Source organism: Buteo buteo, chromosome 4 (assembly GCF_964188355.1).
Source record: "Buteo buteo chromosome 4, bButBut1.hap1.1, whole genome shotgun sequence".
Classification (NCBI taxonomy): domain Eukaryota; kingdom Metazoa; phylum Chordata; class Aves; order Accipitriformes; family Accipitridae; genus Buteo; species Buteo buteo.
Genome location: NC_134174.1, coordinates 7,881,814 through 7,904,908, shown reverse-complemented (window position 1 = coordinate 7,904,908; position 23,095 = coordinate 7,881,814). Strand labels below are relative to the sequence as shown.

Here is a 23,095-nt window from a genome sequence, read left to right as displayed (position 1 = left end):
TTCAGCATCCTGGGGAAGAGCATTAAAGTACAGCAAAGTATAACAAAACTAGGAGGCAATGAGAAAGAGCCTAAACAGTATTTTCTTTTTTGAGTTCTATAGTTGGAGGCCTTTTTTTTAGCAAATAAAATCATGCTGAGGTCGGATTCATGTTTCTTTAATGCCTCAGAAGTCTGCAGTGTCATTCTCCTGGTTTGGCATCCTAATTCAAAGTGAAATACACAAAGCCAAAAGGAGTGTGTCAAGGAGTTTCTCTAGCTTTCATCATCTTTTTTTTTTCCATGAGTAGGCGCTGGCCTTTTTTAACTGACTAACAATGTGTAAAAAGGAATAGAGGGAAGGGCTTGGTAATAAAACGTTAAAGAGATTTTTATTATTATTTTCAGTGGTATCAGGACAGAGCCTTCATGCATATAATATCAGCCAAACATTCAACAACTGAAACTTGTTCTTACCAAGCTTATAACAACTCACTGCAGCATACCTGCAGTGTCAGGCTATTAGGACAAATTAACAGTTATTAATAGATGCTGACAGCAACTGGATACATACCATAAGAGGAGCTTTATCTTTACACAAAATAAGGATATGAAAAAATATGCGAGGATGAGGCGCAAGCTCCCCCGGCTCTGCAGACCCTCGCGGGTGCCGGCCGAGCTCAGGGTCTGCACACCCCTGCCGAAGGTGAGCTGCTGGCGCCGGGGCGGAGGTGGGTGCTGGGGGATGTGGAGGGCTGGAATGGGGCAGTGGTGATGGGATAAAATTTAATTATGGGCTTCTGTAGGAGTTTCCCAAAACCAAAATCTTCTGTAGAGGGAAGAGGGAGGGGGATAGAGTGGGATGGGGAGGTGGGGACCTCTTCCCAGAGACGTGGAGACCTCTGGGACATCCTCTGGCCAGATTAAATAAGGAGTTGCTTCACTACATTAGGTCTCTTCAAATTCAGGCTAAAAGAGCAAGTGGGATCCCACAGGGGCCGCTGAGAGTGGTCAGCTGGGAGCGGGTTGGAAAAACGTCCTCCCTAATCCCCATCCGCAACCGAGAGAGACAGAGGTTTCTGCTCCGATCTGCCTCTGGAGAAACCTCTCCCTCTCGCTGACTAAGTGCAGTCGCCTAAGTGAGGGTTAAAATCACTGAAAATCTCCCTGCTCCCCTCCATCCCAGTCACCTCTACAACATTTGTCATGTGCATAGTTTAAAGTTTCAGGACATTGCTTCTTCTTGAGTCATCAAGCTCTGCTATCCAAAAGCCCATGCATCACATATAGCAGGAAACACTGCAAATGTTTCTAAATGCTCAGCCTTACAAGAAGTGCCAGGGAAATATCCTGTCATTGCCTGAGGATAATTTCTGTGAGCTGTGATGGATGTGAGCTAGAGGAGGAAGGAGGCAAGGGGATGTGAAGCCTGGTGGGTCGAGCAGAGGACATTGTTTCGGTAGTTTTAGGTGCACTGGATTCCTCTGTGCCTCCGTGTATCTCTCTGTAAGCGGTAATGTGACCTGAGAGCATGATACCCACCGCATCAGGCAGGTTAATTCACTTCTGCTTGCAAAATACCTGGAAATCTCAGAGCAAGGTGGAGGGGGTGTCCCATGTTTGCTGTGGAAGACCCAGGCAATAGAACTCTTCAGCAAACACAGCGTGACGGAGAGGGGCTCAGCTGCCCAAAGTCCCTCTTGCGTGGACTCCAGCCACACGGGTAGCACCGAGGATGAGGACTGCTGTTTGCATCACTGGGGCCCCAACCCTCTTGCTGTGCCAGACTTTGTAGAAATACTAATAGTAGAATTACGGGCATGCATCACCAGGGGACCATAAATATCATTTTTAATTAACTGGCTGTTCTACAGAGGAGACTTTGTGTAGTACTGCGAGACATGGGAACAAAGTTCAGCCTGTCCCTGTGACAGAGCTCCAAATTTCCCCTGCTCCCTCCCGACCCAACGCCAGCAAACAGATGTGCTCTGTGCCTCCTATTTATGTGCTCCCAAGAAATTAGCACCCCATTAAGCTACACAATGCAGTGCATTTATTTTTATTTCACTGCGCTGCAGCCTTTCAATGTTAACTCTGCACTGTTTCTTACCGGAACCAAATCCAGACTAGCACCAGGAGCTGCTTAAATCAACAGCCTATGAGGTATGAAATTTGTGCAGCAGAATTAGTGCCTATAGCTTAAGATAAAGCAGCCCCCAAGCTGCAAAGTCCAATGTTTGATCCAGGTCCAAAAGGAAAAGGACAGAGGAGAAAGATTTAACTTCTAAATACCTGAAGCTGGGACTGTGATTTGTCTGCAGACCCATTTTAAGGCAATAAACAGCTATATTTATATCTCCTGAATGTGCCTATTATTTCAAGATCTCGCCCAAACAAGTGAAAGTGACATGACAAAGCAGCACTGTATGGAGCCAAAAAACGTATAAAAAGCAATTGAACCATTATAGATGCAGTCTCGGGCAAGCTCAGTCTATTTTTAATCATTTTAATAATGCAGCTGATTTGCTACATCAAGGAGAGAAGCTGAAGAGGGATCCCTCCCAGCAAGCTAAATAATAGGCTCATGTGGCTCAGTGACATCTGGACATCTCCAAGAGCGTGCATGGCACAGCAATCTCCCAGGGAAATGGTAACACTGCGCAAACCCTGCCCAGCAGGTCACCTTGAAGCATGGGAGGCCCCGAAGACAAATGGATGATGCTTTAGGAAAGTGAGGGGAGAAGCCAGTGGGACATTGAATTGTGGCAAATAGAATTAGAAAAGGGGAAGGTTTCTTGATAAGTTAAAAAAAGAACATTTTGATTGCTGTGATTTGGGTAGGTGAATTGTGTTGCAGAGATTTCAGCCATGGGAGGCAGATTTGGGTATTCACAGACTAACTAGGTCAGGGGACTATTGATTTCTCCATGTTCTCCATGTTCTCCGTGTTCTCCATGACCACAGCCCTCTCTCTCCATCTGAAAAGCCAAGACCCATCTGAGCATCACCCACTCAGCTCACCTGTACCAAAACCAAAATGGCTCATCCAGCCTTGGGTGGCTTGTTCGTCCTGGGGGAATTCTGGAAGAAAGAAAACTTGAGGTTTCCCCTCTCTTTTCCAGAGTGGCCTTTAAATGAGAGTGCATGTGAGAAGGACAGGAGACAGATGCCTTCTAGCCAAAGGATGGCTTTCAGGGCACTCAGTTAAATTGTGAAAATAAAACAGTATCTTAGTTACAGAGAGTGGTGTGAGGCCATCAAGGAAAAAGGGACCACCCATGTGAAGAGACTAATGCAATGGAGACAGTGAAAAAAGTCAGACAGCAGCAGCTATCCCGAGGAAGGAGATGAGATGTTGGTTGAATATAGTGACAATAAAGCAGAAATTATAGCCATGATTTTTAAACTTGAAAGCCAAGTGGTCTACGACACCTGGGACTCTTCAGGGGCAGGGTGATCTGGGACTCCATTTTGCTGACACTAAGCTGGCTTCATAAAACAAACTGAAATGTCCTTGTAAAAGGCTGGGGTGAGCCTTGATGCTAAACCTGCCAGGGCTGCATGACTCCAGTCATCGCTTTCCTTCTTCTTAATACCTCAAGGCTGCTGGCGCTTCCCATCTGGGGACTTTCTTATAAAAACGTTTATCTTGTTGTCGTGTGGAAGCAGCATTTTTTCTCCGTTATGGAGCTATGTCAATCCCACTGCGGGCAAGAGGTCAGGAATGGGACTCCCACGCTCATTCTTCATCTGGCGGCACAGGCCAGCCCCAGCCTGGCAAGCCCGTCAGCTGCAAAGCAATGACTTCTCCATCCCATTGCCAGCGAGGGGATGGACAGACACGTGGGATCTCGGCTGGCCCGTTGGGCAGCCCTCAGACGCGTTGTAGCCTTGCCTGGCAGTGGACTGTGTACCTGCAGGCTTGGCCCACGCAGTTTGGGATGGGGAGCTGCTCTTGAAGGAAAGGCGTGTTTGTAACTGAGGTTGCCATCGGCGTGCTCAGCCCCATTTCTCCACAGATGGTCTCGCACGTCAGCTTTGCCAGCAGCAATACAGCTACAGGTCAAAGTAGCTGCCCCTCCATGGGGTGTCATCGCTTTGGGACAAAGGCAAGACTTAGAAATAAAGGGAAATAAACATATATAAATCCCTCTTATAAAAAAATAAATAAATAAAATTTAAAAAAGCACACTTACTGTGAGAGAGACAGGTAGCTCCTGTTCAGTAGATCAGAGTTACAGGTTGCTTAGGCCATTCTCAGCAACTAGTGTCACACCACTTCCATGCCTTCAGCATGCACATACCTCCCATGCAAGCCTAGCAGTAGTATCTAAAGGTCTGGTGACTTCACTGAATCTCTGGTATGTCTGTCTTTTGGGGCTCAAAGCAGTTCATGGAGAACTTAGTTTTGCAGAGTGTGGAACTGGCTTAGGCATTTAGGAAAATTCATGATAAATTGGCGGCAGCTTCTCATACAGGACTGAAACTTAAGAGTAGTCATACTGGGTCAGAACAAAGGTCCATGCAATGTCGCATCTTCAGTAGTAGGTGTGAGTGATGCAGAGAGGAGAGTGGAAAACATACATGATACTTTCCCTGGATATTCTTCCACCTTCCACATGTTTTCAACCCAAGGACCTCCCGTGTTGGATGTGGCCTCTAGATGCCCAGTATCCCTCTACGGATTTATCATCTTTTAATTTGTCCAGTCTTTTTCTGAACCCAGGTAAAATTTTGCATCCTTACCATCCTTCAGCAAGGAGTGCCACAGATCAACTATCAGCTGTGCTTGAATTGCTTCCTTTAATTTGTTCTGAGCATGGCTCCTGCCAGCTTCACTTGATGCACCCTTATTCTTGTATTGGGTGAAACAGTGAACAGTTGATCCCTTTTCACCCTCTTTGTGTCAGTTACCATCCCTCTGTAGATCTCCTTAATTTCTCCTTCAGGCATCTTTTTTATTTTTTCCAGACCAAAGAGTCCATTTTGCTTACTTAGTCATTTCTTTATAGGCCATTTTTTTACATTTAATCATCTTTACTGCCTTTCCTTGAATCCTGTCCATCATCTCTATATCTTTTCTGGAGATAAAGGGATGAGAAGATAGTATTCAAGATGTAAGTGAACCCTGGTTTGATTCAGTGGCATATTAATATTCTCTTTTGCTTGCCCCTTGGTAATAGTTAATATTTTATTTGCTTATTCCACCACTGCTGAGCAATGAACTGATATTTCATAGAACTATTATAATCCAAATATCTTACTCCTGAGTGAGCCCAGAGCCCATAAGTTTATACGTGAAGTTCAGAACATTTTTCCTGCCATGAACATTACTTCACATTTGGCTACATTAGATTTAATTTACTGTTTTATTGCTCCTTCACTTAGTCTCATCATATGTTTCTACAGACCCTTGGTCTCACTACCCTGAATACCACGGTGTCACCTGCAATCTGTGCTCCCTCACTGCTCACCCCCTCTCTCAGGCTGTCTATGAATAGGTAGAGCAGCGCGTGTCCTCACCCAGATCCCTGGAGAAAACCAAAAGGCCATCTCCTTGTTGCCTTGATTGCACAGACTCAAGGTTTGCAGGACTCCTTCTCTGGAGATACTGTGTCATGGCTAGGTGCCTTCTTTAGGTGAAGATGTCGCATTTCATCCTGGAGCATAGCTTTGAGGTTGGGCCATAGGCGGATGTTCAGCCTTTGATGCAGCATTAGGTTAATGCTTTCATTGGAAAATTATCACCGAGGCCTTCAGGTGTCATTGAAAGCTACTGCACGATGGGGTTGGCTTGCAGCGTCATGAACCAAGGTGAGGGCAGATGGTTGTGCCCTGTGCCAGCTGGAGCCTGCTGGGCTTCCCACTTAGCTCCAGACTCAGTGAATTACTGCAATCCAACCTGGGGGTGTCAGCTTGATGAGTTCCCATCTACAGGCTTTTGTGTGGGAAGGAAAACTGGAGGTGGAAGAAGGGGTTTGGAAGCTGATGCTTCCCTGTCATCCAAGGTTACCAAGAGGATGGGACCTCCCTCGTCACCTTCCCCAAAGAGAACAGCTTTATGCTTTGTTGCAGCAGATCTATTATTTGCTCGCAAGAGGAGAAAGCACAGAAAAACCTGTGTAGGAGATCAAAAAGACTCATCTTCAAATCCTCACTTTGATTATTTAAAGCAGAAAAGTTCATAAAAGTTCTCTACTGGTTGAGTAGAAACGCAGCCTGGCTTGCCACAGCTGAGTTGCCATCCCACCCCACGCTTCTGGGATGGCAAAGGCACTGCCCCAAATGGGCTTTCACCCATATTTGCCTTACCTGTTCATAAATCCTAATTATGGAGGACTTGACCCCTTGGCTAAACCAAGTGAGGTGATCCAGGCTGCCTTTCCTGATGGGCTCCGTGACCCAGGCACGCTTTTTGCCTCATACAAGAATAATCTGCCTGTTCTTCCCCTCAGACTCCTCAGCTCCCATCTTTGCAAGCTGGGCTGGCCCAAACATAGCATCCTGGGACTAATTAGGCTCAGATCTGCTCTTTAACCCTTTCTTGTCCGCTTTTGGCTTTACTCACTAAACTGCCTTGCAGGGTGACTTTTTCCTACCATCACCAACCACCTTCACCCCTGAAACTCCCTGAAGAAAACAATTCTGGGACCCAGTTGTGACCCACAACATTTCAGCTTTTGAAAAACAGCATATTTTGCTGAAATCTCATTTTGACAAAAATGTTCCAACAGTCTCCACTCTTCAGCTCTCTTCTGATATCTTATTCCCAAATAGTAGAAAAAAACTAGGAAGGAAGTGAGGGGAAAATGTGGGTGTAGAGGAACATCCTGTTCTGCACAAATACCCTGGTGTGTTGTCAGATGGATGCTCTGCTTTAAATAGAAAAGGTCTCACGCTTGCAAAGGCCAAAATAATAAATTCTCAGGAATTGGAAAAGATGGAAATAATGATTTAATAAAGAAAGTGTTTGGACTTACTGCATTAAAGAATCAACCAAGTTAGAGATTCTCATTATCACATGCAATCTCATTTTTGTGTGTACCTATAACGCACATGTACACATTGACAGAGGGTTTGGGAGTAATCCCTGGGGAACTCAGTGAAATTCTGTCTCTTGTTTTTTGTATTTTAGAGGCTATTTCCATAAAAGAGGTCATTTGGGGTAAGCAATATTGAAGTGAGAGTTAGAAGAGAGCCAACAGGATAGATTCAGAGGTCCCCAAGCTTTCATGTGTTTGAAGAAGTTCTTCTGCTTAGATCCGATTTTGTGACCGATTTCTGCTATTCACTTTTTGAAAGGGGGTGAGTGAAACAACTTTCTGCACTCTGGTGTCCTTTTTTTTTTTATTGTCAGTATTTTTTTACTACAGCCACACCAACTGCTTCAGTTATCACTAGAACAAGGAGACAATTCTTTTTTTCCTCATCTTCTGCATACTTTCTATATTCTAGAGCTCTTCCCATTGTGCTTTGCTTTGATTCTGAAATTTTTAGTGCAATTTGAAGGAAAAATGGAAAGAGAGGTACCCTTGGCTACAAAATACCCTGCAGTATACTAGTTAGGAAAATTCCACAGCACGCACTTCAGCAAAACAACTTTTTACATCAACAGCATTTTCCCCAAACTTCTGACCATCTCTAAAGACAGTTAATAGTGATCAGTAGTAGGACAATTGCTAAGCTGAGTACTGCAACTGCAAGAGTCTAAGAGCTGGTATATCTCATATCTCTGCTATTTATTGTTGTGATAATGGAAGCCCAGGCCGTGTAAAGCTAAGCCTGGGTGAGAACCCATGAACCCATTCATCTTCCCTGCCGTCGCCAGTGGAGCACATGGCGTTTTTAGTGCCAGGTGTTTCTTGAACAGGAATCAGGGAAGCCATTATGTGTTCCCTTCAGCCATTTTCTTGTGCCTGACACTATTTTCTCCATCGGTTTTGAAATAATCTTAAAATTCATCTTTGCGAACACAAAAATGAGCCTGTGTTGGAGTCAAAGAGTCTGTCACATGGACACTGCATTCTGACCCTGGAAGATGTCTCCTGTTGTTTATCTCTGTGGCCAATACAATGCAGCTACAGGGACAGTCAAGGGGCACAATTGACATGGTTGCCCTGCGCTATCGCACAGAAAAGGTTCTTTAATTTCATATTTCAGTATTTAACACACAGCCTTTGTGCAATAGATGGGATGGGGGGGGGAGAAGTGATCACATGTTCGGTTCCAGTAAAGTTCTTGTTGTGGTCAGACTGGTTGGACAGTAGTATCAGTTAGTGGCGGACAAACACATGATTCAATCCTGGCAGACCTCTGTTGGCTCACAGTGACACAGCCTGAGCACTGCTTGCTGGGGACCAGAGCTGGGGACCTGCAAAAGGACAGTCATGCATCCTTGTACCCAGCCTGCTCTTGTAGAAACCGCAGCTTTCTGGGGTCTCTGAGTTTCCATGCATGCCGGAGGAGATGAAGGCTTAACAACGGTCAGGTCTTCTTCTGCAAATACTTCCTAGAGAGCAGAGCGCGTGAAATCCTGTCTGCAGTGAAGCTCACTCATCAGCGTCCTGCGTTATGGTTCCCTGCGTTTCAACCACCTTCAACGTAATACCCTCCCAATATATTTCTTTGTGGTTTAATCCATGCTCATTAAAACACCCCTCCACTCAGGCTGGTGAAGATAGACACTTTGTCAAAGCTTTAATGAAAGGGCAGCACGTGGATGATGAACAGGCTTTCTCTGCAGTAGACAAGCTTCCCGTGCTGGGTTTATTTCTGGAGCAACTAACCTATTATCTGATGCAGGGCCTTGTGTGAATGAGAGTTGGTCCATCCGGAAAATGAATAACATGCCCTTCTTTGCTATTGAAACTATCCATCATATCACGTCCCAAATGGTCTATCATGTTGTTGTCTAGTAAAACTCGGCCATCAGAGGCAGCTCCTGTTCGGATGCTGATGCTAGATGTCTGAAAATGTGATTTCAGCTATAACTCTGAGGACATTTAGTTGGAATTTATGACTAGAGGTCCCTCTAAGCTCCATCAACTCTATCCATCTCACACCTTCATAAATAATACTGGTCTTCAGTTTCTGAATCCTTTAGGGCAGCCTTGTGGTTTTTTTCCCAGTGTCTGGAATACATCACATGCAAGATTTCACTCTGAGATTTCAAACTGCGTGGGTACACATCAAATAAAATAAAAAAAAGTTTGGCTGAGCAATGTGAACACCATGGAAGGCAGTTTGATGAACTTGGCACTGTCTAGGATGCAGGAGACTTCGGCACTACTCGTGGCCATACTAAGATTTTCAGTATTTCTCCTTTTTGTGCCTCAGTTTCCTTTCTATTTGGTTCCCAGCTAGCATTAACCAAAATCGTTGAAGGATCCCCATTGGGTTTAGCTTTGGTTGGATCAGGTCCATCAGTACCTTCCCACTACATGTGGTGCTGTGAGAGCTACAGACAAAAAGTGCTAAGCAAGCAGAAATGTCACCTTTTCTCCATTGACTTAAGTAGAAGCAGATGTGCGGAGGAACAGCAAGCACTCAGGATCATGCTTTAAACTTTCCATAAATACAGTAAAAGGAAGGGTCTAGCCCTGAGAAGTGCTTAGCATCCTGGACAGGGATGCTGCAGAGCTGAAGGGTTTGAGTGGTAGGAGGACATTTCAGAGGGGGTGCCAGGGTGTTTGCAGAGTCAAGCCCTGTAGGATTATTTGAGGTTATTCTCCTTCATACATAACCACAGCAGTTGCCACTGTAGTCCAATGCCTTGGGGAATGGGTAAGGGAATCTATTAATACTCTTAGGAAAAAAAATTAGTATCCAAACAACTTTTGTTTCCTTGTTTTTTACACGTCTGTGCTCTCCTCTGTCATTAGCTACAGCACAGAGCCTGGTATGCTCTGACAAAGAGCTATTGATGGTGTGCTTGTGTGAATTGGCCCAGCACTGGTCACAGCCAACTTCTGTGGGACCTGCTGCCCCCGTTTTACAATACGCTCCAGTGTGCTGAGCCATTTGTGAAAGGTCAGAAATGAACAGAGAAATGGACTGGAGTCAAAAACAAGTAGTCCTATAAATATCATAGTCAAAGGCAATTTATTCCATTCCTCCCCTCTCTCTCCCTCTGTGTGTGTCTCTCCCTCCCTCTGTTGTGGTTTCCCAGATATAACTCCATGTTTCTGACTGGGGAGCTCTAAAAGGAAAGCAGCATGCACATTGCAGCTTCTGCTCCCATCTTGCACACACTGAATAATCCTCAGTCCCGCCAGCAGGACTGACAGCCAGCACGGAGTCAAGGCATCATCTGGACTCAAATGTTGAGTTTTGATTTCTCGGATTTTCTTAATCTGTGAGAAACTCATTTGCTACAGTTTGAGAACTAGCTTTGGCCACAGACGGTTTGGATTGGGACTTCTGAGGGCTTTTCTCCGTCCGCAGCTAACATTTGACTTCACAATGACTTTAGCAGCTAAATTAGAGGATATTGAAGTGACGCTGGAGCACCTACTAATGGATGTGTTCGTAAGTAAGCTACAATTTCCTATTTAAAGTGAGATGCTAATAATCCAGAAGGCAGCATACAAATTTAATGGTATATCCAAGTCTTGCATTGACTTAATTCCTTTACTTTTCCCGATAAACTCTGTGTCCAACACTACCAATGTGTTGTGGTATAGCTAAGGCATCTACTGCAAGCAGTAACACGCAAAACTGGAACAGTGTGACTCCAGGGCAGGGTATATTCTGCATTGGTTTCGTGTATCACCTACAATCTTGATGAAGTACATGAAAAGGAGGAGAGATTTGGTCAATTTGAGGAATATCTCTGTAAAAGAGGTGCATTGACAGAGCATTTAAACTGTGTATTGCTTAGCATCGAGTGTCCTCGGCTTTAGGATTTTGACAGCTATTAGATTACAGTCTTTTACCACTTTGCCTTTCGGGTTAGTTTTGTAAGAGATGGAGGAACAAGCAAAAGTAGTTGTGTTTTCAAGAAAAGCAAGTTTATTCCTCCTGGATGTATCAAACACTTTAAACCAGTGTTAATCTGGAATTGCTTCCTTGAAATCATCAAAGCTCGGTGAAGCAATGGATGATTGGCTTCTGCACAGCTGAGATAAGAATCTGTCCGTATCATCTCTTTTTAAAAGTTTCTTTAAAATATCAAAACATTTCAAAAGAGATTTCTGCTATTTCCAACACAACTTGATGGTTTTTGCCTAAAGGTCAGAGATAGCCATGTTTTGGAAGTTTTTTGTGGGGTGGGGGGAAAACAATGATGAGGGATTGCCAGATCATTTATCTTCTTCTTCAAAAAAAAGTTATGCCAAGGTGATCTGTACTCTCTGAATTCGGGCTATAAGAAATAAGATGGCAAGTGAAATTCTGCATTTTCAGAAGAGTTTTTTGGCATCTCTTAAATGAAATACTTCACATTTCAGGGTCTAATGATGAGGAATCTTAGGCATCAACCACAAAAGTGAAAAACAGGAGAGCTTGCCAGCTTTCTAGCCTGTGGTCCAGTTACTAAGGTGTCCACCTGTGCTGTGAAAGGGATTCAAGTCTCTCTGGGCTGGCGTCTCCCCTCAGCACTTTGGGGAGTGCCCTGTCCCCTTTCCCACGGGTTGCTGAGATAGGGGATAGAGGAAAATAGTTGGAAGCTGCCCTGCCAAAGCCTCTATGTAGGGTATGAAATACTGAAATACTCTTTGGGCTGTAAGATTATTTGCCACTCTGGCTTCAAATCCTTTCCCCAGCTCTGAGTACCATGCATCGCGGAGAAAATCCCCAAGGGTTTAAATCCCCATGACAAGCAAAGTTGCAACATCCGCATCTCATGACCACAGCACGCTGTGAAACTTACTCTGTGTGGGAAGGGGCCGGTGCTTTCTCTGGACTCCTTGCAGTTGCTGTAGAATAAACGTGGCACCACAATCCCTCTTGGTATATTTGTAGCTCAGCATCACTTCATCTAGCTGGGTGCTTGACACTTGGAAGACTGAGAGCCTCCATGGGGCAGGTGTCATTGAACAGTGGGTTCTTAACAGCATTTTGTCGCAGGGTAGCTCCAAGCAGTATCTCAGAGACTGCCAAGATCTAGAAAGCCAAGGATGACTGAGTTGGTTGAGGCTGAAAAATCCTACATGTGTCTGACTGTGTTTGAAGGGTGTGAAAAGCCTCCTGCCCTGCTGGGAACAGCCCAACTCTGTAAGACAGGTCATAGGGAATCATTTCTTCTTGCCTCTTCATGTCCCATCATGTGAATTGTTTTGGAGCTGTGTCTAGGCTTTGTCTATTCTTATGTCCATCTCTTGCTTCCATCCAAATATCTTTTGTCATGGATTTTTGGCTTTGGTTTTGGGTTGGTATTTTTTTGTAGTGAGGGTGACAGTAGACCAAATAAAATATGGACCGAATTCTCCAGAGGTGCAGGTGGCCTCAGCTCGTGAAACCAATGGAGCTCTTCTCGGTTTGTGTTTTGAACTGGTCCCTCAAATGTGTAATTCCAGAAACCCAGTGAAACGTCCCCAGCTGGGACACTGCAGTCACAGCTGAAACTGTGATGCAGGGACATGTCTGTGCGGTGCCATGCTGTGCCACGCCGGAGCCCCAGCTGGCACTGGAAGAGCTGGTGTCTCTGTGCAGCATTGTGCAGGGGCACACTGCAGTAGTGTCGCTGCTTCGCCCCCCTTGTCCTTCTGCAGAGCCTGGGGCTGAAAGACTCAGGGGTAGCACGTCCAGGCTTCATGTCTCACTTTGATTATCAGGACTGTGAATCTAACCTAGCCTCTACGCAAATCAAGGAAATAAGTTTTCCCTGATGAGCAACCATGTCTTCAGCCAGCTGGGGTCTTCTAAAAACTACCTAGGAATTATGGCAGGAAGACTTATGGATAATCTAGACCAAATACTCCAAATGCAGAATCATTTTGTCTGACGCTACCAAGCACAATTTCCAGGCTTTACTCATATGTCACCTTGTCTTGCGGCTGTGTTTGATCTTAAACCACCTGTCCATTGAGCAATGCTAAAAATAATCTCTACTGCTGGATACAGAAAAGTAAATATGAAACTCAATATGAAGGAAGGGCAAAACATAAAGCTCTGGCTATTATAGATCATTCTAGCGGATTCATCTGAGGTTGTTAATCCATTACCAAGTGTTTTGCTGTTACCAGCAAGACTAGTACTTGGGTGAAGAGCACAGGGCCAGACCAGCGGAGCTGAATGGACTGCAGGCGGATAGACTGCCAGGTAACAGGACCCTCCTGGGAATGATCTCGAAGTCTGCTCCATGCCATGCATCTTCATCTGTGTCAGCTTTATTGCTGAAAGAGTGAAGCCATCTGTCACCATAATGCTCCTCTTCCAATTCTTCAGTGCCCTCCACTGCTCCAAACCAGGTGATTACTTACAAAATTGGGAAATTGTGGTCTATGAAGCCTTGACTTGGGTTTTTTTGCTTTGAAGAAACCTAGTTTTAATGCTTTCTGGACCATAGGGGCAGTAACCCATTCCCAGATCAGTGGACCCTGACACCAAGCTTGTACCAAGCTAGCAAGCCCATTTTGTCACAGTGTAGAAAGGTTACAGTAGACAGCAAATGAGAAGTAACCACGAGTATCTAAAGAAAACTGAGCCCTAGCTCAGCTCAGACTAACCCACCTCAATGTAATTTAGCTTCTGCAGGAATACAGACTGAAGAAAGACTATAGCATTGGACCAGTTTTTCTCTGGACAAGGTTTTTAGCTAAGTTGTCCCACAGGAACTCCCCTGGAGTGAGTTCAGCAGGGTTTCACAGGGAGGATGGCAAGCCTTGGCAGCAGACACGTTTAACACTTCCTCTGGAAAGCTAATATTACATGGGAACACATTTTAATTTTTTTTTTTTTTTTTTTTTTGCGGAGATGAGAGATTTGCATCCAAATGGCACGAGCTGCCACTTCCTTCCAGGACATGGTGTACTCACCGCGTTGTCATCCCACTATCGGAGAAGCAGCTGCTGCTGCACTGCCACTTCCTTTCCCCTATTACCGAAGGGCAATGCAGAGCTTTGCTGGGCTCTGCGAAGCAAGATAAAAGGGAAGCCTCCGACATGACATTTCATAATTAGCTGTCATCACCGGCGGGCTGCCACGGAGCTGCTTGATGAGCTGGGACTTGGCTGCCTGGAGAAACCCGGACAGGGAGGCAGGGGCCAAAGTAGGGAGGCAGCACAGGGACAAGCTCAGCAGGTCCCTTGGGTGTGCTAAGGGGAAAAGGAAATCTGGGTAAGAAATACAGTCTCTGAATCCTTGTTTCACTGCTTGCAAAAGGCATCCCTCAGCCAAACCCTCCCTGCCTCTGGACATGCTAATTATTCTTGTGCAGTCTGTGAAAAAAGACCTTTGAGGTCTTGGACCAACCTTGCTGACTTCCAAGTCTTGCCTTAGGCACAGCTGAAGCGAGCCTCCGTGATACACCATGCCCAGCGTGCCTGGGGCACTTTGCATGGGATGTCTGGGAGGGCTCGGGAGTGAGGTGGGCTGTGGAGCCTGCCCTGATGAGGGATGCTTTTCCTTGCACTATGGATGTGGCTTTAGATCTGGAAGAAACAGACTCTCCAGCAAACAGGCAAAGGAATAATAATCCTGGTGGAAAAGTGAGCCTGAAGTAGTGAAACACCAGCTGGCCTCAAAAAGGAGACTGATTTCTGAAGGCAGGTGTGACAGAGATGCGGTAGGCGTCCCAGGAGAGAAAGAGAGACTTAGATGAAGTCTTTAAACCATGAACACTCTATCCCTGGCCCACTCCAAATATCACCTGGGAAATGACAGGCACTTTATCTCCAGTGGTTCATGGAGTCTTAGACACCATCGAAACACAACCAAGCCTGCCAAATCCACAGTACACTCCACAGATCCATTTACATTCCTGCAGACATCTATTTCCACAGCTGGTTCCTCAGCCTTCCTCCCACCACACTCCACAGATAAATATATACATATCCCCATATGTGTGTGTGTATACATCTATATAAAAAAATTTATATATATATTTTAAAATATGTGTATGTGTATGTATATAGGAGACTAGCTGATGAAAGTGACATTCATGAGGGCTTCCTGGCACGGAGAGGGACGGCAGTTGCTTTGCCCCGGATGGATGCAGCAATCCGGATTTGCTATGCTCCTGCCTCTTCCATCACCCTGAGAAACAGCTGCTCTTTTCCCTCCCTACATTGCCAAGTCCTGGCAGAGTTACCACCTAAATAGCAAGGACATGAAATTTAATGTCTGTTTCTAACACCATAAACAGTCAGAGGAAGTCAGAGGAAATTACCTGGGATGCTGCAAGTATTCTGGCTCATTCTTCTGCCAGCTAGTGATGAACAGGAATTAAGGTCTGAGTCAAAACTCCTGTACCCAGCCAGACCTAAAGCTGGATATTTGAAGGAGAAGGAATCAAACCCTAACACTGAAGAGTCCAAAATGAGGGTCAGGTCCTTTGGTCAGAGGTGCCAAAGGAGGCAGGGCTCCCTGGCAGACCTTGGCAATGGGGATGGCACCGTGAGGTGGGCAAGGCTGGAGTGGTGGCTACCAATGGCCATGTATTCCAGCTCTTAAAAACAAGCTGCCAAGAGAGGGGCATTTAAGTGACATGGCTCTTTATTAATAATAGAGAAATAGCAACAAAAGCAGCAGTGGTAAGTGCCAGCTCTTCTCATCATTTTACAGATAGGGAAACTGAGACAGAGGGACATGAAGCCATTTGAGCAGCACCCTCCTCCATCTTCCCACTTAAAAAAGAGTTGAAACCCAACTTCCAGAATCCCAGTTTGGCGATTTATTCCCTCCAGAGTATAGCATTCCACCAAAATCGCAAAATAGTCCAAATATTGATGTGTGGGACACAGATCTCCAATGCCAAGGATGAAGTGTGCCTTTGGATCTAGTCCTAGCATGCTCTGGCATAGACAGATGTTCTATTTGTCCATTCTTCAGGCAATTACACCATTAACCTTCCTATTTTCTCATGCTATCAACACTGGTAAACAGTAGCCATTCTCGTAGCTGATACTGAGGACAATCTGGAGAAAGGAGGGGTGCAGAAAGATGGCTGTGAGGAACGTGGTTTGACCACCATTTGCACAGTGAGCCCTGCATCTCCATCCCTGCTGCAATCAAACAAACATTCTTGCAGTTACTATCGACTCCTGGTGTCTGTGTTACATTTTTCTTAATAACCATTGCAATAATAAGACATTATCAACACGTAAAGTGATCCATTAACCTCTATAGCGGCAATAAATTGTGTAGCTTTGCCAGGCTGCCAGGACTTGCTAAGCAAAGAGTAAGCAGCAAGTTCGTACTTGAGCAGTCACAGATCATGCATAATGCAAAAGTGTGGGTGCTAACCTCACCCTCTGCAATATAATGGGTATTTCCATGTGTTTATTTATTAGAGAAATCAGTTCTTTGAAGCAGCTCCTAATGAGTTTCTCTCTGGCAACAGTAGCATCCTCCGGTTTATCCTCAGCATTCAGATTGCAAGACACTTAAAGCCTCATCCTCCACCTCTGGAGTCAGTCTGAGTTTTGCCAGTGTACTGGGTAGGAGCAGACTCAGGCCCTTTGACCTGCACTAAAAGCTAAGGTTGCTCAGCATGATTGTTCTGTTGAAGAGATTGAATTAGGTAGCTGTTTGTCAGGTTTTGTTTAGACACTTCTGAAAATGAGAACTTAACAGTGATCATACCAGGTCTTTCCAATGAATGAGCTAGTCCAGCATCATGTCTCGGGCAGCAGCTGACATCAGATGCCTACAGACAAATATAAGAACAGGGCGAGTACATAGCCACAGTCCCCACAGTTATCTGCCAACCACGAGTTTTTTGCACCCAGAGGTTCTGTGACCCAGAAGTGGTGTCTTTGAATTTAGCAGCCCACAGTAGATGTTCTTTCATGAATTTGTTGAGTCATTTTTTGAACCCAGCCCAGGGACCTGAGTTACTAGGCACAGCTGCCATGAAGAGTCCTCAAGCAAAAGAAAAGCCGTAGTGTTGTGCTGCAGCCCTCTGCACAGTGCTGTCAACCACAGAAAACTCCTAACCTCGCTCCTGTGAGAGTCAGGTCACACTGCTGACCCTCAGAAAGCCTTTGTGGAACAGAAGAGCTTTGTGGAGCAGTCTAGGTTTGCGCACCCATGCTGAACAACGCACAGAAAGAAGATGGTGAGAATGAAGAGCTGGGAGTGTGAATGCCAATGGGGATGTTAGCAAAGGCAAGATAATTAAATACAGCTACCAAGACACAGCAGAGCTTCTGATAGCTGGAGAGGTAGACCAAGAGTGGCCAGTTATCAAGATTATTTTGTAATCAGTGGGGAGACATTGACACTTTTAGGTGTTACTCACCCCCCCAGTAAGTAGGCAGCTGAAGCAGGTCTGGTGTCTCAAACCTTGCAAGTGCCCGTTTCTCTTCACTGATGACAAAAGGAGTCCAGATGACAAGCTCACATAAAGGTAACCAAAGTTAGGAGAGGTGAATGCCACTCCACATGTCTCCTACAACTGAGGTAGGGTGCTGTTACAGCTTGGCAGACACAGGCAAGCTGAAGCAATAAAATATAAACTGATAGGAATTAGAGGGAGAGACTCTAAGGCTGAAGATCCAGAGAGTCAGACAAACTTTTTACACTTCTTAAACTGTCCATAAAAATCCACAAAGAACATAACTAAATTGGGTTTGTATTTTGCCAATGTTAGCAGTTCCTCTTTCAGCTTTGTGCAAACACAGTTTTCTCCTCACTCAGAGAAAAGTCATCATTATTCCATGCCTGCGAGACCTCAACTACAAAACAAAATTTGCCTGAGATGCTGTTTACCAGCTCTGGCAAAGCTTAAAAAAAACCTCTTAACATCTCTCAGGGGTCTTCTACTTCCCTCCTTTCCTTAGGGACATGTTGGCCTCTCTGCTATCCATGTGGCTTTCTCTTGGGGCAACATAACTCTCTCTCTTTCCCTCACATAGACACATATGCTTTTCCACAATATCTTAAGATTAATCAAAGCAGTGTAACAAGGATGAAGTTTTAAAAGAGAGAAAATTACACAGAACAAAGAAGCATTCATCCTCACAGTGTTTGACGTAGTCCATATGTCACATATCCTGTTTAAGGCTTAAATCTAGCTCAAGGCTGAGTACCTTCCATGCCGTGCTGAGCAAACCCCTATTTCTTCAGGAACTGAAGCAACTCAGCAGTGCTAAGCACTACACAGGAACAGCTCACTCACATTTTAACACTTTATACCGAGACGCACCAAGTATTTGCACGTTCCTTGCCGTCACCGGGATTTGCAAAGACTTTAGACCAGACCCCTGATAGAAATACTGCACAGTCATACCCCAGCTGAGCGCATGACTGCTATTGCATGCATCCCATCCAGCCTCTGCTACACATCCACAATGTGGGAATGTGGTGTTGTTGCCAAGTATCTCCTCTTTTGTTTACATAAGCCCTGGAAGTCAGAGGTGGCCTCCGCGATCCCTCGGTGATGTTTACAGGGGCGTGTCTCCAGGGCAATGGGGTCAGGCAAGTTCCCTCCCTAATTAATTACTGTCTCTCTGAGTTATGTGGGAAAAGAGCCGACTTACCGGCACGCTAAAACACAAGGGAAAATGTCTTCCATCTAGCAGAGGCCCCACTTGCTATCTGCTGCTGTTCTTCTGGCCAGGGTTTTCCAGGAGCCCGTCTGCCTGGATGCACGGAGACTGGGACCGCTTTCCCCAACAAGGACCATAGACGGGATGGAGGGTGGGGAGGAGAACTGGAGGTGGCGTGGAGGCTGCTCCTGGAGAGTCTGTAAGAGGGGAAGAGAAAGGGTGCAGGTTGCTCTGTCTGCTTTCCTGAAGACATTTTCTGGGGTGGCTACATCTGTGCCATGACTTTCACCAGAGGCTGTGCCAAGAACTTGCTGGCTTGGTGGACACACCAGCTGATGGGTCTAAGCACATGCTCTGCAGGTGACATCCTGGGTTTCACACTCTGCTCTGCCAGCCCTTCCCCATGACACCCAAGGCTGAAGTACAAAAAGAAACAGATGAGCAGCCATGTGGATATTTCTGCTGGAATGCCAGTGAATGAGGAAATTTAGGAACATCTAACATTACATTCTGGGTTAGCCTGCCATGTGCATCAGATATGAACTTCTGTGAGTCCAGAAGTGCTTGGTTCTGGGTTTCTGTTTAGGCTTATGCTAGTTAGACCTATAACATGTCTATGAACTGCAGATGGTTAAACAACCGTGGTGTAGCACAATGCAAAGTTGTCATGGGAGCCTAAATTCTCAGCCATCCCTGTCGGTACAACTGATCGACATGCTGCACATGCAGCCCAGCACCGTGCTGATCACTACGTAACCCAGCGCACCAGAGTAAAACAACGCAAGAATCTCTGTTCAAGTGCGGGGCTGACCTTCATATTCCGCCTGGATTGCTGCACCCAGCAAAGGCACTCATGTGCACCGCTTGCCCAGAGCAGACCGGGACGTGATGGTCTGCGTGGCCCCCAGATGTGACACAGCCTTGCCACACAGAGGGGAAGCCCCCAGGCTTTTTGTGACTGGGGACCACAATCAGCCTCTCTCACCCTAGCAAGCTGCTGGGTCATTGCAAGCTCTGGTGGAAAAGGCTCGTACAGGAATGGAGCACGATCCAGTGTGTTTTCCCACATCCCTCCCCAGACTAGAGTGATCGTAACGTTTCTCTGTAAAACACCATGTAAGACTGGAAAATTGGGGGTTTTTTTTAAGGCAAGCTGGATTTGCAATGACAACCTGCGTTTATCTTTCACTCCCAACGAGGCAGTTTCCTTTACAGTCTGATTTTGAGTGCAGTAAAACATAAGCTAAGTCCCTGTAGTTTATGTCACCCCAAAGCATCGCCCTGTTCTCCTTGTCTTCTTATTGCTTTGCTGTGCCCCGACAAATCAGCTAGGGAGGATTTCTTACAGTGGGAAGTAAGAAATTCCACTGAGATTAGTAGGAACTGCTGAAGAGCTCAAATACAAGTGGTTTCCCTATCAGAACTCCAGTGAAGAATTTGGCTTTGCTACTGTTTTTTCTGCACTGAGCGACTTTTCAAATTTACAGAACAGTGCCTTATTGATAGATCTGATAGATACCACATACTGCATTTCAGTCTGTGCCACTGCTGTCACTGGTTTCCATTCACTGATCTCCGCTGGGCATACACTGACTTGAAACTTGACTCCTCCATTGCAAATATAAGACACGCTTTGCAGCAGTATATGATTTCTCTCTCCTTTTCATTAAAGAAAAAAAAAAATGTAGTTTAAATAGCAATCTATTGGAATGTACTTTCCTCTGATGCATTGTTACCACAAACCACTGTTCCTGGCAGCCTGCAATTAGTACTGAAAAGCATCCACCACTTTAAAGAGTTTCATCTTTCAGCAGTTAGTAAATACAGCGTGTCTCTTTTGAGGGTCTGTGGTGGCAAGGCCAGGATGTTCCCTTACAATAGTTTGGCTTTTATTTCCTACTGTGCTGTTCAGTCAGAGATTGTCTCTGCAGACAATACAGTTGAATGAAGCCTCAGTGATGAGTCTGGTCATCTTAATCTGCATCTGCAGTCAACTACACAAGAGGGGGGCTCTCCAGAGGGAAATCAGAATTTGATGGGCTGAAGTGCCCTTCGACATGCTTACATCTGCCAAAAACACCTAAACACCCTCTCTGGGAACAACTAGAAAGACCCTTATGAGAGCACGTTTTATGTTACCTATCCTATAGGCAATCTATCAAACTAATCTTAATGGACTGCCCTATACACTTGCCTACCGAGGTACCTTCAACAACTCTAAAAATAAAAAGCCAACATCTCATCCTTCCAGATAGTTTCCATGGTCCTGATGATTGTGGTTTGGCTTCCTGTCTCCAGGTTCATACCACCTGGGATATCAGGAATGAGACGGAAGAAAGTGTCACAGTGGGTCCAGGTCTCCAGTCATATGTGGTTTCTGTGGAGGACACCCATAGAGTCGTGCCTGGGGTGCAGCGCAGTGAGGAAAGGAGGAGTCAGGCCCACTGGGATATGCAGGGATCATGTTGGAACTGGTTCCAATACTGTGCAAATCGATGGATTTCTTTTACTTTTCACATGTGCAAGAGGTTTCCTGCAAAGAAGAATATTTGTATTATTATTCAGCTGCCTTGAGCAATATATAGATTTGCATTTCATTTGCAAGACCTAAAAACCTAAGCAAAAAAACTTGTGGTTTGTGGAAAAGACTGAATGAACTCTCCCCTTTCCCTAATGGAGAAAATCCGTCTATAAGGTGCTTCATGCTGGTACCACTAGACTGTCTGCCTCTGGTCCCAGAGTTCGACTGCTTATAGACTCAGGCAGAGATGTGTTACAGCTCTTTGTCCCCTCTAGTGGATAAAGTTCTATCTACAAGGCTGGTCTTTTATGAGTTGGACCTGCAGGAGACCTTGATTGCAGGAACACGAGGGCTTCTGGGGAAGGGGGCTGCTGTGAGCAGGAGACCCCACCCAGGGCTACAAATTGGGTGAGCAGGGAGATCTTTGCTACTCGTATGAAGCACTCACCCCCGAGACCCTGACTCAGACATGACTCAGTTTTTGCTCAGGCACAGCTCCCAGTAAGGCAGACCGCAGTCGCCTTCGCCCTCTTTCTCCACCGGTAGATCCCCAGTGGCTCTGCTGGTGCAGGCAAGGGTTCCCTGTGGGCAGCTGGGAAATGTCAGCCACCTCGTGCTTAAAAAAACAGGTAGGCAAACTGTGAGATAGCAGGGGGCATTAACAACCATAAAAAAAAAAAAACCTGCAAGAAGCAAAGACCCTAACTCTGCACCTATTCCACATAAAGAACCCATATAAGTCAGTCATGCTTAAGATACTTCCATCTTTTCCTGTCTCTCTCCCTCCCTGGCGAGAGACATATGGAACAAATTATGAACAAAGGCCGATTGTTTTAATAGTTAGAGTTTCCCACATCAAGCTGCTGGTTTATTTCTTTGACTGGTTTTAATGCATGTGCATATGCTAAGCAGATACCGAGTTTCTCTTTTTTATTTTAAACAGTTGCTTTAATGTCATGTCCCTAACACCTTCATCCTGGCTTTTGGACTTCGATCAGAACAAAGTATTTTTAGTTTTGCATTAAAATGAGAACAATGCATGGAGGAAGGGACTGGCTCCATAGCTCAGCAGATTTTGCTCTCCCAGCTAGACTGCTCCAAGGAAAAGAGCGTGGGCCAACATCTTTTCCATTTTACTAAGAAAATTCAGAATACCACTATGGAGTTGGTGGATTGAGAAGCTCCCACTTTGCACACATGAACTCTAAACTGCATCTGGACCAGTACCTGTAACTGAGCATGGAAATGAACGCAACATCCAAACCACATTTTTACAAAAGCACAGAATCATACCTGGCTGCCTTGGGACAACTCCTGGTGCTGCAGAAAGTCTGTGGGTAGGGAAAGTATTTTTGTCATTTCCAAAACACTTGTGTACAATTTAAAGAATAAATATAGTTTCAAACTTTTCTTCCAGAGGAAGAAAATATTATTGTCTACTAGTCTCTAAAGTGGTTTTATAAGAGAAAAAAGAAGTAGACGTTGAGACTGACTTTGTGAAGACAGCACTTCACAATTATAGACTCCAATATAACAATTTTTATAAGCACACATAGAAGCCATAGGTATCACCAAGCTGATACACATGTGTACAGATGTGAGTGGTAATGTCTGTTCTTTGTACTTACACATGCACTGCACTATCCCATACAGACCATGTAGCCTGAATTGGTGAGAGCCTGTGTTTAGCTAAGCAGCCCAGAGGATCTGTTCGAGCCCTGTGCTCTGGGTAAGTGCTCTCCAACATCTAGGAGAGAGGCATATCTGAACGTAGGATTTGACATTAATCTCTGCACCAGATGGTGATACACCAGATATTCGTTTTAAGGTGAACATGTGATCTACTGTACAGCAAACCAGAGGGGTCTGCAGTCACATGGCAAAATGTATAATAACTCTGATAGAGCTTTGATTAGACAACTGACCTGGTTACCATCTGTAGCAAC

The 23,095-nt window shown here is 45.2% G+C and overlaps 1 protein-coding gene across 2 annotated transcripts in view; it reads left to right on the top strand.

Moving 5' to 3' along the window:
* FRMD4A (FERM domain containing 4A) overlaps positions 1 to 23,095 on the top strand; it is a 289,877-nt gene that overhangs the window by 55,528 nt on the left and 211,254 nt on the right. Inside the window, exon 1 of one of the 2 annotated variants that reach the window (XM_075024703.1) lies at positions 10,226 to 10,505. The exons of the other annotated variant lie outside the window; for it this stretch is intronic. Coding sequence (XP_074880804.1) covers positions 10,440 to 10,505 — 66 coding nt within the window. The 5' untranslated portion in view covers positions 10,226 to 10,439. Of the gene's footprint in view, positions 1 to 10,225; positions 10,506 to 23,095 lie in introns of those variants that run through there. 2 annotated transcript variants of the gene reach the window in all.